Source organism: Manacus candei, unplaced genomic scaffold, assembly GCF_025592945.1.
Source record: "Manacus candei isolate 608988 ecotype Guabito, Panama unplaced genomic scaffold, ASM2559294v1 h1tg000089l, whole genome shotgun sequence".
NCBI lineage: Eukaryota > Metazoa > Chordata > Aves > Passeriformes > Pipridae > Manacus > Manacus candei.
This window is the reverse complement of record NW_026138137.1, coordinates 2,045,915-2,063,739: the sequence shown is the minus strand read 5'-3', so window position 1 is coordinate 2,063,739 and position 17,825 is coordinate 2,045,915. Positions and strand designations below refer to the sequence as shown.

Genomic DNA, 17,825 nt, shown 5'->3' with positions numbered 1-17,825 from the left:
GGATTTTAAAATGGCTGCTTTTTCTTGTAAGCATCACATCAAATAGCAAGAGAGAGATTTTTAAAGGCTGTCACTGTCAAACCCAGAGATATTTTCCAAAGAGGACTTGATGCAAATTTTGGTTACTCTCGAGCCTGGCAAACCCAAGAGAGCACAGGCTGAAAGAGGGTTTTATAACTCCTGCTGTTAAGCGTCACAGCATTTGTGTTTCCTGGCATTTAGAAACAAGTTTAAGAACAATTAATCAGAAAAACTTGCTCAACATAGCCTCCAGTAATGGTGAGGGAGTATTTTCTTGGCTGAGCATGTTGCCTACAGTTTCAGGAGGGATTAGGGGGGTTTGTGTGCACATGTGGTTTTAGAAAATACCCTGGGCTTGGTGTTTTATAATGAGCATCACTCATTTCCAACAGAAATTTGAAAGAGCTGATGATTTGGCAGCTTTCTGAAAACAGCTTTCGAGTGTGGTCCCCCAAATTAGACCATTACTTCTGTGTTTTTAGTAGAGTTACTTGATCTCCTGATATTTTCTCTGTGCTATAATACATTAGGTATGGAGCTTTTAAGAGAAGAAACAAAAGATCCAGTTAATCTCCAGGATTTTTTCAGCACAGGATAATCCAGGCCTGTAGACAGGTCTGTAAGATGAGTTCTCAGATCCAATGAGTTCCTGTAAAACATGAGATTTCCCAGCAAATGTCGGACTTTAGTCTCAGAAGAGCCCTGCTATCTTCTGCTAAGGTACCAGAACTGCTGTAACAGTGGAAAAGTTTATCAGTAGATAAACCTTATCAACAGGTTACAAAATTTGTAGTGTGATCAACTTCAGATAAATGTATTTAAATGGGTTTTTTTTTTCTTTCACTTTTGATTTCTCCTTCCATCACAGCTCAGCTCTCCACGGCAGCAGCGGATGTAGTTGAGTCATCAGAAACTCCAGTGCCCTCCATAGGCACAGGGTAAATTCCAAGCCTTTGTAATAGAAGGGGGGGAAAAAGTCAAGAAAAGCTTTTTTTTTTTTTCTTCCCTTCTGCACTCTATGTTGTCAGTCCACATCGAGAACAGCTCAGAGAGAGCTTACACTGCCCCTTAACTTTAAAGCCTTGAAGTATTAGACACTTTGCTTGCCATCATTCAAGAAAGGTTAGAATGGAGTAAGTTTCCTGCAGGCCGACTTTGCACAACTGTATGGCTGGAGCTTGGCTCGGAGCTGTCCCGTCATCAGACAAACCCGAATGTCCCTCCCCAGTTGCATCTCCTGGTGCTGGTTACAGGAGATGTGGTGTTTGTGGCCTCGGGAAGTCTTCCTTCAGATGAGCAAACTCTGGTGTGCCTACTTCTTTCCCAATACAGGGGAAAACCCTGATTATATATATATATTTCTTGGGTGAGGTGTGTAAGAACAGAGCATGTGAGCAGGAGGGCTGCCGTGCGGGAACCACGAAGGCTCCACTCCCTCCTGCTCGGGAAGTGACCTGGCAAATGCAAATCAGTGTTTCAGTATCCTCAGGATGTTTACCCTGGGTTGTTTTGCATATTCCTGCCATTACTGTCTTGCCATTAATTACTGCTGATTCCTGGTAGGATTTCAGTTCAATTCGAGCACATGCAAGGATGTTACTCAAAAGTAAAACAAAAATAATAATGCTGGCCCGTGCAGGGCTGCTTCCGTGTGTAGTGCTCCATGACTTACCTGTCCCACCTCACCTGGGATATCTCTGCCTTAGTGTTTTTGCTCCTGTGTGTTATCTCCATTTCCCGGGAGCATGTATTGGTGTAGCTGGCAGCTCCCCCAGAGCGCCCACCTAGTCCAAGAATTGCACTCCCAGTTTGTGTTAGACATGTAAAATCGCTGTATTACCACATAAATACAGGTTGGCAGCGGCTGTTCTGATAACGATACCCTCGCGATAGGCAATATTGCCCTCTACTGGTTAGCTACAACTCGAAGGATCCCTGTTTTCCCCTTTCCGTGCAGCAGCTTTGGTATGAAAAATTATTTTCCAGCCCTTCTTGCTTGTAGCAGAAGGCAGCTTTTAGTCCTAATGCAGCTTTTTAGGATGCCACAGCTCGTGGTTCATTTCTTTTTCCTCAGAAGTTGCTGTTCATTTGGTGCACCAGAAAACCAAAGTGTAATTATTGTTTTTAAATGTTACTAGTAATGCTGAATCTTTCATTTTCAGAATTAACCCTTAGAAATGTAACTTCTCCCAGCTGGTTTTGCAAGTGAAATAGCTGCAAGGTTTTTAATTATTGTTTGCGTTAGGGGAATAAGATCTTTTGCTTAATGCCTGGACGTTGATTCCAGCTGCCCCTGATAATTGCCCCCTTCTCTGCCCCAGCTGGGGTGGCTGCAGGATGAGCTGGCTCCAGGCACTGAGCTGGGTTAAACATAGGCTTGCAAAAAGAGTGTTATTTTTAACCTGGGTCAGTCCCTGCTTGGGGTCACAGCGTGTCTGCCCAGGCTCTCACGTGAGTGTGCTGGCTTGGAGGCACAGGAGACGGCAAGAAGGAGGTGTTGGGGGAACTGAGGGCTGTTTAAAGCCTGAGCACGCCTGAAAGGTGCTTCTTGGGTGGATATTCCAGCTCTGAATTCAGGTATGCCCTCCTCCTCCATACCAGCTGTCTTCCTAAAAGCCATTTCTAGGACAAGTATCACCACTGACAAAGCTCTAGCAATGTTTAAACACTTTTTAGTGGTGATGCTGTGGGGCTGAACTCTCAGAGTAAATGTCAAGTTTCCTGTTTCCAGTGGTACAGCTGTTTCATATATGTTTAAATATGTAGAACAAGGGAGACCACCTGATGCAAGTTACACTTTAGTTTTTTGCTGTGCCAGGAGTGCTAAAGATAGATGATCAGAGGAAGATCTGATGGCTTTTCCCATGCACAGCACTGGAGTCAGTTCAGTATTTGAACCTCAGCTGACATGGTGTTGCACCATTTAATTTGTGATGCCATCCTGCTGTCCCACAACTCATAAAGGGGAAAAAGTTTGGACAATTTTTTGGGGTCTTTTTGTAACTAAAACTCATCTTTGCCTTGGGGAGATGGAAAACTGAATGACTCCATTGGGTGATCAAGATGGATTTAATCGTTTTGATACTTGAAGGGAGCTTATAAGAAAGATGGAGACAGACCTTTTAGTAGAGCTTGTAGTGACAGGACAAGGGGTAATGGATTTAAAGTGAAGGAGGGTCAATTTACATACAAAGAAGAATCATTTTACAGTGAGGGTGATGAACACTGGCACAGGTTGCCCAGGGAGTTGGTAGATGCCTCATCCCTGGAAACATTCAAGGTCAGGTTGTACAGGGCTCTGAGCAACCCGATCTAGTTGAAGATGTCCCTGCTCACTTGCAGGGGGATTGGACTCAATAGGGAGTTTGGACTCTGGGGGAGATGAGCTCTAAAGGTCCCTTTCAACTGAAATGTTCTATGATTCCAAAGGCATTCTGGTTCCCTGTGTCCAGTACTGAGGAGTTGTGTTAGTGTATCTGACTGGCGTGTCTCTGTGATGCACGTACACAGAGCTTCAAGAATGGCCTCAACACGTTTCCCATTCCTGCATCTGTTTGCCAGTATAAATTTTAAACATACATCAAGACTTCCACATCAAAAGGAGAGCCGTGCAGTTTGTGTTTCTGTGGGAAGGGAGGGATCTCCTTTTTCTGGTGCACTATAATTTGTGAATACTCTTGACTCGTTTTTGTATGTGCAACTGATGTACTTGGGTTTCCTATGCTTTTCTTTCTTACTCTTGGAATTTTATTGGTTTATCTTCATAGACCTGGTATCAGCAGCCTGATACATGCTTCAGTACTGTTTGTACAGTGTGTAAAATCCTGTAGCCTCTTATGGAAAATGATGGCAATTCTGCGTCTGGAGTTCTCTGAGCTTTTCCTTGACCTCCACTTCTCGTAACTGAAGTGCTGTGCCACATGTGAGGGGAAAATCACCATCTTGCCAGCCCTCTCCTACTGCAAGGAGAACCACACACCCAGGGTTTTACACTGGCACGATGCAGGCAGTCTAAATCCAGAGATCCTTGTCTTGTCGTTTGTGATTTTGTCCTATTTGCTTTGGAAGTGTGTGGGAGACCCCAGGGCACAAAAGCAGTAGTCCTGAGGTGGGGATGGGCATTTAATCACCTGGGAAGAAGTGTCCTGCATAATACCCAAGCACATCAGGTACTCAGACACACAGTAGGGGAATGTGAGGCACGTCCTGGAGTCCTCTTCTCCTGCAAGGCCTCGGGTGCCTGCACTGCACTGTGAAATGACTTCTTAAACATACCTTGCCTCCTTTTCCTCATGCGCTTGGAAGCCTCTCCCCCTGTACGATTACAAGGTAAAGACAATGGAACCTGTTGTGTTTGAGAGTGTCGGTGGTTTGGTGCACACACTAAGTGGGTATTCCTGCTCTGTCCCGTGTTGCGTCCGTGGTGCTTTTTCCATCTTCAAAGCATTTTCCAGCCATGAACTAAGAGCACACGCATTAGCTGAGAGCACACACCCCTCCCTGAGCAGCTGATGCCGGGCACATCCCAGGAAAAACTTCCAGAATGTGACACACCACTTTTGATGCAAATAAAATGATGCCATATTTCATCAGCTCTCTTAAAAGTACTTAAGTAATTGAACTAATGAAACTTTAAAAAGCCTTTAAGAAACAAATGCGGTACACACCTTTGTTCTCAGTCTTCCCCCCCCCCCCCCTTTTTTTTTTCCTCTCCCTTTCCCTTGCCCCTTATTTTCCAAGTTGAATGTCTTTTGTTGGCATTTTGGTATCTTACTGTTTGCTTTTCAATGTGTGGGTTTGCTGAGTTTTATGTGTGTTACGGGAGCTGATTTCTCTACTTTGCAGCACTGGTGCTGTTACGGTTTCTGCAGCAAAGGAAAGTGTCATCTGCAAAACAGCATGAGTATGACTGGAGTTACCTCATCTTTCATATCACTTGGTGCAAACATTGGGTTTTATTTCCATTGTGTTCATTGGCCTGTGCTGTGTGTGCCTGCCTTGCCTCTGGACTGTGTTTACCTCTCACAACTTCAACATTATTTCTCATCTTCATGTGGTCCTTCACACATCTCCACCATCCTTCCAGCTGTGATGTCCAACATCTGGCCCCTCTGAACCCACAGTGGCTTTGTATCCTACCACCCCTGTAGTCAGCTTGGGTATTTATCCCTCCTTTCCCTTTAACTTTTCCTTGAGCAGGGCCAACCCTCCCTAGGCAGACAGTCCAGGTGAGGTGGGATAACATGCTCTGCACAGGACAGAAATATTGTCCAGGGCCATGTGCTCAGCTCCCTCATGCTGTCTTTTGGGAAAAAAGGAACAGTGGCCCCTGGGTTGTCATATCTACTGGATTTTTTGGGTAGCTTCGGTGTAGTGAGAGGCCACTGATGGAGCTTTCTGCTCCAGACCCTCCCTGAGCTGCAGGTACATGGCACTATCTGTGACTAACCACAGCCAAGACACTAGTTTTGTGACCCCTAATGTCCAGCCCATTTCCGAGGGGTTCTTTTTTTTTCAGGCTACAATTAGGCATTTTGTGTGCAGCTCACTTCTCTTTCACTTTTTGCTTTTTTCAGGGGAGGCAGATGAAGAAGCCTTTGCCGAGGAGTGCCGACGGAGAGGACAACACGCGCTGCCTTCCCAGCCGGCCAACGCTCGCCTGCAGAAGTCTCACAAGCCTGCCAGTTCCCCTCGATATGCCTTTCATTTTAATAGTGACGAGGTGGAAGAACAGGATAGAAGCCGGGTCATGAGCAGCTTCGAGGCCCCTTTTCATTTATCAGGTGTGCACAAGCATGGTGGGGAGGAACACGCAAAGGACGATCCATCAGCTAGTCAAAAGCCAAAAACAAAAAGCCAAGCAAGAAGTTGGTGCTGTGTATTGACTTAATGTTAGCTCCTTGATAGATCATAAACAGCAGCTTATGTGCCTTCATCCTGCTTTAGCTCTGATCTTCCATTTAGCCTAGATTCACTAACGCCCTGGGATACTTAAGGATCCAGGGCAAATATTGTGCTGCTGAAGTGCCTCTGCTCTTTGTTGTTAAAAGTGAAGGCCTTTTAGAGGTTAACTCATCACAGTACTTTGCACATTCATTTACTTAAATTGTACTTGGCTTCCTTGTCCAAGGAGAAGTTCAGCAACTAGATACTATTTCTGGAAGCTGCAATTTTAGGCACCTAAATCTTAATAGAGAAGGCCAAGACCGTTCAGGCAAATGTGGCAACGTGGCAATTGTCCGGGTTATTTTTGGAAGTAATTAGTCCTTTGATATATTTCCAGTCTGTAATGTTTTGGCAATGTAGTCCAGAGGCTATCTTGGACAACAGACTCCTCATAACTACTTGATTTAATTGGAACCTGTGGTCAAAGATCATCCAGGACTGCCAGGACAGGTTTTTCTGATACATGAAGATGCCTTTCTGCTTGGATGCCCAATCCAAGGGCCCTTCTCAGTAGTGTGGGATTAGGCAAAGTGCTGGGAAGTGTGAGCACATGAGGCTCCTCAGGGTAAACACAGCACATGAAGAATATGCACTGTCCCCCAAAACAGGCACTCATGTACTCCCAGTGCTGCACCAACTTCCACTGTGTTTATGAGCCTTTAAATCTAACACTGCCTTCTGTATGGAAGACCTAAAACTGCCATGTGGGATGACAGGTTGAAAAAGTAGAAACGTTTAGATAAATGTCTTCCTGATCAGTTGCTGGAAGTTTTGTCTTTAAGGATGGCAAAGTTGAAACTTTTCCTTAAAAAAAAAAAAAAGTTACAGAGGCCTGAATGTAACCTCTGGGCTGGTGTCCTGAATCTCCCACTCAAGGGTTACAGGTTTGGTCTCCTGTGTCTGTAGCTGGCAAAACAAAACCTTGGCTGTGCCTTTGGAGACGTGAGGGTCTCTGCAATCATAGCAATACTCTGCAATGATTTCTGAAGGGCAGCTGGGGTTGACATGCACCATGCAATTTTTGGAGCAGTTTTTAAGATTGCTTAGGACTTTTTGCTGTGAATTTATTTATGCTCCAAGACGCACAAGTTTGCAATTAAAATTAATTTCCAGAAGTATTAGTGCAATCACAAAATCCTCTCTTCTACCAGTAGATTGTGAGTTGCCATAAAAGACTCAGGGTGGAAAACTTGACTGAAGTAAGACTAAGATTTTACTGTTGATTTAAATATTTTGCCTGCTGTTCCTCTGATGGACAGGGCTGCTGAAGGACTGGTCGGGTCAGTCATAAAAACCTACGTGAGTGTCTTAATCCCTCCTTGGGAAGTTTTTGCACGAGCCCTGGCCAGTAACGCCCTTGTCCTTCATGGGTGTTCACCTCTGCTGACTGCCTTGCCCAGAAAGGAGGCTTCACCAGCACAGCTCTGTAATTACAGAGGCCACTGACTCGCTCCCGCTTGGCTTCTCATCGATCACTGTGACAGCTGCCGTGCTTACACGGGCCAGCTTTGGGGGAGAACAGCATCTTTTTCTGCCTTGGTCCAGAGACCTCTCAATTCAGTGGAAAATTGTTAAGTCCAATGGCCTCAAACCAGGCACTGTTCCACCTCAAATCAGGTAGTTTTGCCACTGCTGGTGTGGGGCCCTTGGCAGCAGGACCATGCAGCAGTTTTAGACGTTGTCCCAGTTGGAGCATCTCAAGCAAACCCTCAGTCATTAATGATTTACCTGCAGTGAAATGTTTTTTGTTTTTTTTTCCCAGCCCTAGGAATGGGACTGTTTGAGTTTTGATTTGTAAGTCTATAGGAAATTTAAATGAAGGAGAAGGGGATAGGTTTAACTTTGACAATGTGTGGGAATTCCTCTGGAAGTGGCATCTCTCTAGTGCCCAAGAGGAAAGTCTGGCCAGCTCGTTTAGGCTGTCATCCAATATCCAGAGGTGAGATGAATCCTCTCCTTAGTCAGGATTCCAGTCATCACAGTGGGTATTTAATAAAAAATTAGAGTTTATTTTGATTCTCCATCTAACACTTCGTGTTTTAGTGGAAGTTGCTCTGGAAGCTGTTCCTAGTTTTGTAATGGCCATTTAGAATAAAACTTCACCTCTTGTGCTCTGAAGTCGCTGCATATCTCAAACAGTTTTCTAGCTCTAAACAAGGAATTTTTAAAATAATAATTCAGACACTGCAAGTGAAGTGCTCCCTGATCGTGTGATACGTGGCTGACGGGGGGATCCGAGCTGTGTCCAAGTGACATTAATGCCAGCAGAGACATGGGGGTGGCAACCATTAATGGTGGAGGTGGTGGTAACTTCCTCTAAAAAACTACTGCCCTGGATTTTTGAGAGTTTTGACCTTTATCCAGCAAGAATGGCTGAAATTGTTTAATTGTTAAAATACTGAAAAATACATGATACGAAATCTCATTACTTGGAAGATAATATTGCAAGGTTTGCTCTTCCTTTTGAATGAAATAGCTTGCATTAACCTACAACTTACAACATTAATTATTCATTTTTGCTGCATTTTTATCTGCTGGCATCTGTGAAGAGGAAACCACTCTAACAGAGCTAGCTTAACTAATCTTGATCCTTTCCTGGCATGGATTCCTCTTCTGGAAAGTTGAACTATTTGTACTTTATTTCATCTTTAATTCAGTCTCTGTTCTTTTTACCAACATGTGGTTTCCTGAATTACACTTTACTAACTACTAACAGCAATGTGCTTGGTTGTCCAAACTAATTACTTTATGATTCCATCACATACTTAGTTTTGGGCATGTAATGGAAAGAGAAAGGAAAGCAAAACCACTGTTTTCTATGGAAATCTAATATGTGAGGAATCCTGGCGGTGCAGAGAGGGAGTTCCCTCTCCCTTTGCTCCACATCCCCTGGCTGTAACTGTGTGTGAGTGGGAACAGCCGTACTCTTCTGGGGCGGGGGGTGGGAAGGCTGGCTGGTGGGTTTGGAGACTGGCTGGTTGCTCCCTGGCTTAGCCCAGAGCTGCCTTCACGCATGGTGTTTTGGCTGCTGGTACGAAATCATCCCGTTACCCGTTTGCTTCCCATCGAGGATAGCTGGGTTGCACGTGGAAGGGCTTTCATGGCTGCATAGACCTGCAAGCTTTTGATTGCCATTTGGTAGTAAAACCTTGGAAATCTACTCAGTAATAGCATTACCTATACTATTACCTACCTATTATTACTGGGCAAGCAGGTTGTATCTGGCTTGGTATGTTCTTGAGGCAATTCTAGGCAGAATTGGTAATGCAAACAGCATGGTGAGCAAGCATGAAGGAAGGCCCCTGCAAGTTGCTGGAGCTTTTCAGTCCCCCGAAACATCAAAGTTGGGATTACATCACTGGGTTGGCCAGTGAAACTGGAGAACTCGCCCCTTGGATTTAACAGTGCAGATAATTAAACAGTGGAGCAGCATACCTAGACAGGGTGGGATGTTTTGTCACCTCAGGTCATTACGTAAAGGCAGGCTCCCTCTCCACAGTGCTCCATGGCACGGGCAGGAGCTGCAGATGCGGTGAGGGAATTAGTAGGTCAGGTTGTGGTGTGTGCTGGGCAGTGGCTCAGGCTGAAAGGAGGGGATGTGAAAGTGTGGTGCAAAGCTGTAATTGCAGAGTGAGTCACGTGTCTGAAGTTATAATGAAGCTGTGATCTGGAGTGAATTTTTATAATGGCATATGTGAGTGTGGTCAGTCTGAAATAACAGAGGGTGGCTGCAGCTCAGAAGTAAGCTAGCTGCCTTTGAAATTGCAATTTATTGTTTTGACTAGAGAGACATTTCTAAGAGCAGAAAATTAGAAAGAGCACTACATAACCCACCTTGAAAGTGCCTTGCTGCCTTGTTAAAGCTCTGTGTGAGTGTTGGGGCCATTGCTGCTTCCATGGTTTGAAGGAGGGTAAAAGACTGGCCACAATCTTAGCAAAAAATTAGTAGATCTTGGAAAACATTCTCTGGGACTTGAGCAGAAAGCGTGAATCCCTCCCACCCCCAACCTCAATGTTTCACTCTGAAAGTGGAATGAGATTCCTCCGAAGTCTTCACCTTTGCGGATCTTCTGTAAAGATCAGGCCGTGGCCTTTGTTGCTGACTGATGTGGGTCAAGAGGCAGCAACACTGCATGTTAATTGTGAGTTGTGACTGAGCACCTTGTTTCCCTCTGCTAATTCCTGTGCTCCTCTGTGCTGGCAGAAGGAAGGAAGGTGGAGCAGACCCATGACTGCTCTCTGGTGGAGCAGGCAGATGTCAGGCAGGACAGGAAGAAGTAGGATACCAGAAGTGTGTTGGGTAGGAGTGTTTTCCCCAGGACACTTGTGCCTTTGGATCGGCCGCCCGATGTGCATGCCTCCCTCGCAGTTGCCACCCAAGAATGTGATGAGTTTCACAGTCAGTGACTGAACAAACTCGTGACTTTGGGAGGTGCAGATGGCAGGGAGGTAGAAAACCAGAAGGAAAGTCAATCTAGGACACAGCGGAGTGGCTTCCCAATTTGTTTTGGTCCTTGCGGAGCAGGGGTTGAGGGGTTACACCTAAGTGTTGTTGGAAGTTGTTTTCAGCTTTCAGCACCTTTATGAAAGCTGCAGTAGCTTCTGTGCTCCTTATGGTTCTTCTGGAAGTAGAAGAGAAGGAGATGAAATGGAAAGAGTGGGTTAGCTGTTACTGTTTGTTTTAAACAATAATTCTGCAGGTAGTAAACTAGGTGTAAATCCAGATGGTGTGGATTCTTACTCCATCCATCTCTGCTCCTGGCAGCTGACAAAAGCAAGAAATACCAAGTTAGGCTGATATCTATCTGCTTTTGAGTGAATCTGTTTTCCAAACGTCACAGCTTGAGGAAGCTCTCAGAAACCTGTTCTCCTTCCACCCTGTGATGCATTTCTAGAGTTGAGATGGCGAACAATTGCTTCTAAGGGTGGAAATTTGAACAGCCCTTCTCCAAGATCAGGACTGTTTGGCTGAAGCCAGTTCAGCCTGGCACTCACTATGGGAAGTTTCTATGGACACTTTGTGATGCTGGTGACTCGCCAGGACACAGGCTTACTGCAAAGTGATCAAATGGTTGTGGGGCTGCTGCTTTCTAATTCAGATTTTGTTGTTTCATGACTTTGGGGCTAGTCTTGTAACCAAGGCAGCTAAATATGCTTTTAATTAGTGCTGGTTGAAGTATTTGAGTGAAATATGCACCGAAGAGTTACATCTTTAGTGTGCAGTTCTGATTTATGTTAGGAGCTGCTTTACTTGTTTGGATCAGGTTTTTGGCTGTTATCACCCAGCATAGCATCACTGGAGCTTACAGGCTGGCAAAGTTTGACCTATCCTTTCTTCTTAGCTGGGAGTAGAAAAGGAAATGGTAGAGAGTGAAATTATTTATCACAGCAGGCTCAAAACAGAAAAGACCTGGCACTTTTCTCTTGAGGAATACTCTGTATTTCTTATCTTCTACTTCGGCCAATCTGTTTCTGTGTGTCAGTGATAAAAGAAAGCTTGAAAGATTTCCACTTTTCACCCTTATCATTCTGAAGGCTGGTAGGAGACCATGTTGTCAAAAGCTTAAATATCTTCATACCACATTAACTTTTGAGTTGTTTCATTTATAAGACAATGAATTATGTGACATTCACTTCAAGTCATAATTTACATTGACTCACAGTATTTTTAAGGAAGGGTTGCTTTCAAAGGAACTGCTTTCAAAATCTCAAACATTTGAAGAAAATGGACTGTTGCAAAAAAAAAAGTATTATGTTATAAAATAACAGCATCAAATGCAATCATGCCTGGATGTGGAAGCCTTTTAGAAATACCAACAGTGTTTTGAGAATGAAAAATGCAAAAATTATGACGCTAATAACCTGCTAGAGTTTAATGACCCTTTCCCAAATATCTGTGTTATTGTTTCATAGCTATTATTTGAACTAGTTCTGATCAGCTGATATGACACTGTTTTTCCCTCCAGTAAAGGGAAGAATCCTTTGAATAACACCCCCTGGATGACTGATTCTCAGGAGTCAGCATGTCTCTTCTGCCTCCATTGACCTCTGTGGGAGAGCAGAGAGATGCTTGATCTCTTCTGGGATGGGTGCCTTACTCAGTAAATTGAATGCCAAGGGATCCTATTTTTGGTGATGTATAGGTGACTGAGGGGCTGACATGGAAGGAAACTTCCTGGATGGATTCTAAGTGAGTGCATGTTCACACAGTGTCCCCAGGGACAGGATTGTACCTCAGGGGGTGGCAGGGTGCAGGGAAAACCCAGCGTCATCTGCAATTCTGCAAAGCACTGCCAGTTTTCTCTTCCTTAAACAAGAAAACTGGTTTCCACACTAACTTTGTGCAGGCTGATCGCTCATGGCAGAATTTCTAAATAAATATCCTGCCTCTTGACTCAGGCGATTGCAAAAGGTGAAGTCATGCTGTTGATACAGTGTAGGAGCTAGAGTGATAACCTAGAACAGTTTCCCTTTGCTACAAGGGAGTGTATTTCCTCTAATGCATCAGCCTTTGATAATATCTCAAATGGTTTTAGCCTAAAAACTTATCTCGTGGTTCTTCCCAAGTCTTAAGCTTAAACTGAAGAACTGCAGATCTGCCGTGGGCTCATCTCTAATTGCACTTGGAGGAGCTCTGATGAGGAGCAAACTGCAGCCACAGCATGGCTTTGTGCTCCTCCAGCCTCCCACCACTTCCTTTTCCCATCTTAATTTTGCTCTTGATACTAAATTGATGGAGAACCAGGTGCAATGGTGACACGGCTTCCTCAGGGCCATCTCTGCCTGCCTGCTGACAAAATGGAGGGAACAAAGAGATTTCCATACTAGCAGAGCTGTCCCCTTCCAGGGTCATTCCTCTCACTCCCAGCCCTGCCTCTCAGCTGGCTTGCAGCAGCTCATCCTCTCTGTGCTGGCCCCGATCACTGGACTGTGCTGATTCCCAGTGGCAGAGCACCACTGAGCTAAAATATCCCTCCAGCTGTCTGAAAGCACCACAGAAGGACTGTCTGAGGGAAATTTTTACTGGCTTTCAGTTTAGATTTATGAATGCACCTGGGTAGATTGTGGTGGTTCACACAGTTCACTGCCTGTGCAAGTCTGCCAGCAAGTTGGATTTTACTGCAAATTTGAAGGAAAAGGTGTGATGCACAGCAAGAACTGTTTTTCACACATCATTGTGGGGGGAATAAACCATTGGAATGATGATCACATGGCTGGAAGCTTGTGCCTACTGAACCTGTAGCAAATAATTGTTGCTTGAACTCAATGCTTTCATGCACCATTGGAGCTGCAGTAGAATATAACCTGTGGTGCATAGTTAAGCATGAGCAGGCTGATGACCAGCACAGAAAATATATATTGGTGAACACTGAGCACCTTCTTATTTACTCAGGATTCTTGGTATTCCCTAGTCTTAAAATGGAAATGCAAATGTCGTGGTAACTCTGACTACTGTGAGCAGGAAATGCCAGTACTTAAATAGCTCCTGCTGTATAAGTCTTATTTATTGCTTCCGTTTCAAAAATTATTCTAGTTTTGCATGTGCTCTAATTTTGAAGCTTTTCCTGAATGGCTTTGAAGTATTTTGAAAGTTCTCCAGATCTTTTCAAACTTCAAAGATTGGTAGTGTTTTCTTTCTATCCTATGTAAGGGGTATAGTAGAACGGGGGATATAGTGGAAATGGTAGTTAAAAAAAACCCCAAAACAATACATTAGGAAGCCAGACATTTTCTTTAATATTCCTTAAACCATTCAGAGAACATGTGCTTTTGCTAGAGGGAAAAGTCCATGAATGCTGTGAAAAGTGTTTTACAAGCCATGTTTCCTCAGGATACAAAGAAGTCAGCAAGAGGAGGAAGCAGAAGCAGAGAGAGGAACAGAAGAAGAAGAAGTCAACCAAAGGGAGTTACTAAAATGGACTTCTCTGCTATGCCAATATCTTTATAATAATGACAACTTCATGTTACCTTTGAGCGCACCTCTTTTGTGTATATTTTTTGATTGTTCACACTGCTAGCAAGGAAGTGACTCATGTTTAAAACTGTACTAAAATTGCACTATGTTATTCCTTTTAGTTTCACGGAGTGGCTTTCTTGCCAGTCAGGTTAGGGAATTCGGACGAGGCTGGTCGAGGTTAGGAGTGTTTTATGTTCGAAGATTGGAAGGCATTACAGAATTTCTTGCCTCTTCCTTCCCTGGGACTAAAACGACTCTGTTCTAGTGTTTGTTATTTGTCTTGTAGGAGACAAAGGGTTGTGCAAATGCCTGTTTGTTTGGTCGGTGGCATCAACATCAGGCCTGTTAAAAGAGGAGTCCTGTTCAGTCATGTCATTGGGAATGGGACTGAGACATGAGCTCTTGTAGGGTAATTTATGCAAGCTTAATAAGAGATTTTTATGGTTGGGGTTTTGTTTAGTTTCCCCCCCCCAGGCTGAGCAGTTTTGTCCCTGATATTAAAATGTTCCTACATTTTAGACTGTATCCTGAGGTTATATCCTCTGATTTTAAGAAGTGTAGTGTAAGGATGGCCTCCTGTATGTACTCCTACTGATTTCTTTAAGCTTAGTTGACTCCTGATGAATAATTTAGTGAAATCATTCCTTATTTTAAAAGTTTATTTTCAGAACCTAGAGACAAATGATCCAAGTGCTACTTTAAAACTGCTCTTTGTTTCTGCTGAGTAGGCTTTAGATAATAAACATTTTTTCAGCATCCATATAAGATTTTATCCAGTTGTTTCTGCAAAGAACTTATACTTTTATGTATGAAAATGTTTTACATCAGTTTTATTGCAGGACTAATTTTTTTTAGCTTGAAAAGATGTCTTAGATTTAAAATAAATACGTATTTTCTGGCAAGATGACTTCCTTGCTTCCCGTGCTTGTCTCATGTGCATGACACATTGCTTCTCTTAACCTTTCAGTGTGTACAGAGCCCTTCTGTTGCCTTTAGCATTTACCTGCATGTTTCTTGTCAGTATGTTGTCTCCTCTTTTTAACCTCCAGGTAGGAGTTAGCAGCTTATGGTTTTGTTTTGTTCCTTTTGTCTTCCTCTTGCCAATACGTTGTTGATGTAACAGCCTTAAACCTGGCAATATTGAAAGTCCACAATTCCTGGAGAAACTCACTCGTCCTAACATTTAAAAGATGTAGGAATGCACATAATGGTGTAAGAGAGAAGCTAAACAGAAAGTCAAGTCTGCATTTTAGCATGGTTTGATATAACAAATTCTGGTGTCTCTGGTATCTGAATGGTTTAGCTTCAATTACCCCATGTAACCCTCTGCAAGCATAGAGTTTGTGAACTCTGTTAGGGGATGTAAATTATGGTTACTATCAAATACGACTGAGTACCAGTTTTCTGTCACTTAAGTACCACTTTTTTTGTGCAGTGTTACTAATATTTAAAAATAAAGAAAATCTGCCTTTATACTTTGTCCTCTTGCACTGTATTGTAGACTGCAGCTGGCATCAGTTGTCTGTGTATGATTTCCATTAAAGTTTAGGCTGTAAGCACAAGGGGGAGAGTCCACATTCACACAACGCCCACAAGCATTCCAGGTAATTCCTTTTGTTAAATTCACAAGCAGCTCGTTACATTCTCTGCGTCAAATGGCTGATACTGGAAAATGAGGGTTCTTTCTGGCTGGAAACATCACTATGAGGAGCATATACTTCAAGCAGAGCTTGCACATTTGGCATGCAAGGAATATTCATCCTGAATAATGCACAGCAGTGAACCGCATCCTGGTTAGGTTGCTTCCCATGCTCTAGGAGAAATGCCCCCCATACATATTCCAGTTTTAAGCTGTTACTGCTCCTTATTCGTTGGGAACATGGCACTGCTTTGAAAAAGCAGGAGAGATGTAGGAAGGGAGAGGTGACAGCAGCATAGGGCTGGTCTCCCTGGGGCTGTCCCTGTGCTGTGAGCAGCCTCACGTAATAGGACAGAGTGGCTCCAGATCAGGAATGTGCCTTGAAGAGTTAGAGCAGGTTGAGGTTTGGTACATAAATATCTTCTTGACTCAATCCCTGTGTTAGGCTTGATGGAGGTGGATAGAGCATTAATTAGGAGACCTGCAGGCAGGCTCTAAATTAGTTAGGAAGCCTGTCTCAACAAGGGCATCCTCATCCCACTGGAAGGCTGCTGGCATGCTTGCAAGGTGGCCTCCTACGCCTGGCGCCTTCCACTGGGAGAAACTCCTGGGAAACACAGAGCCCCCAGAGGAAGGAACCACGGGCTTTATCTTTCCTCTAACTACCTAGAATCTGCCCCAGCTTGCCCAAAAATTGAGAGATGTGGGCCCATGGCCATTAAGTCTAATTCATTCCTTCTCAGCCTAATTATTTCTGGATTTTAGCTGAAGGGTAACTGGTTAACTGCACACCATGAAGCGTGGCTGCAGCACTGTGCTCATGTGGCTGTGCTCCTTGCAGGACAGCCTGGATGTGGTGCCACGTCTGGATGAGCAGGCACATATGTGAGGTCTTGTATCCCAGTGCATCCATCTCCAAAGGTGAAGGCTTCATGATGAGGTGGTTACTTAAATATGTGTTGGGGCAGGAAAAAATGCAGGTGGGTGTGAGACACCACAGCTGATAACAGATGATGCTGGCCCAGAGTGGCTGTGAATAAATGTATTGTGAAAGTTGGGAAAAGATTCTTGCCCATCCCACAACGCTTCTGTGGAAGAACTGAGAACAGAAACAGAGATAGTTTAAATCACCTGATGTGATTTATAAAATGTGTTGCAAAATGATTCTTCACAGAGCAGATACCTGGGCTTGAAGACCCAAAATGTGTCCCATGAGAAAATTAATTTACTAGGATAGAGAACAGTTGAGTAACAGCATAATTAAAAGGATACACTGAAAGCAATTTTATCTTAAGATAGAGGGGACAAAATTGCAAACAAACAAAATGCTGACAGATAAATGTTCTTGCTCCTCACTTGGAAGTTGTCACTGTGAAAACTGTTTAAATTCAGTTGTTTTTCCACACCTTCTAGAGATGTGCACAGTCTGCTCTTTGAACTAAGGTTTGGCAAGACTTTGACCTGAAATAAATGATCTCAGAGCGTGTAGGTGTCAAAATGCTAAAAAAGTATTTTTCAAATTTTTGCCCAGTCTCTGCTCTGTGCTGGTGCCACCTTTGTGGGCAGCCTGCAGACCTCTACATCCTACTCCTGCAGGTAACACAAACTCTGTTTTCCTCTGTCATCTTACCTTTCTTTACTGAAACTTGCTTTTTCCCCAAATTTCAAACCGTCTCATGAGCCTTTGTATATACTTCTGAAATAAGACACTGAAAAGATGTTTCTTTTGAAGAGTCAGATATCCAGAAAATGTGCAGTGATCATTAGGGAAGCATAAAGTTGCCTGTTTTCCCAACCACATCTGAAACATGACTCATACCCACTTGTTCTTCAGGAATGTTCCTAGACATGTGCCATCAAACTGGTGCCTATCAAGTGGTGGGATTAGCTTGTTACTATATCAGATGTCATTGTTTTATTCTGCCCATAAAGAATCTATTCATTTACATTTCCCCTCCTTTGTTTTGTGTGCTATTTGCACAGGAATGCGTATTCCTGGGATGCACAGATTAGTCCTTCCTGCATTTCAGATCTCAGTTATCTTCCTTTTGTGCAGCCCCACTCCTTTGTGTCCAAACTGAGCTCACATTTTAGTGCCCTCTCACGTTCCCTTGCCTGGGGAGCACCCTGCTGCCCTGTAACTCACATACTGGTGGGAGGGGGAGGGTGGAACGATTGCCCGCGATTAGGTATATTTAATTCTCCTCTTTCCAATGAGCAAGTTGGAATCTGGCCTTAAGAGACTTTTTATCACTATTTGCA

General features: G+C 43.8%; 1 protein-coding gene across 3 annotated transcripts in view; it reads left to right on the top strand.

Moving 5' to 3' along the window:
- DNAJB6 (DnaJ heat shock protein family (Hsp40) member B6) overlaps positions 1-15,397 on the top strand; it is a 60,020-nt gene extending 44,623 nt beyond the window's left edge. For 2 of the 3 annotated variants that reach the window (XM_051812872.1, XM_051812873.1), the window contains exon 9: positions 5,598-8,085. In XM_051812872.1, coding sequence (XP_051668832.1) covers positions 5,598-5,911 — 314 coding nt within the window. In that variant the 3' untranslated portion in view covers positions 5,912-8,085. Of the gene's footprint in view, positions 1-5,597; positions 8,086-13,798 lie in introns of those variants that run through there. The other variant, XM_051812874.1, reaches the window with a different exon arrangement.
- Positions 15,398-17,825: the final 2,428 nt, after the last annotated feature.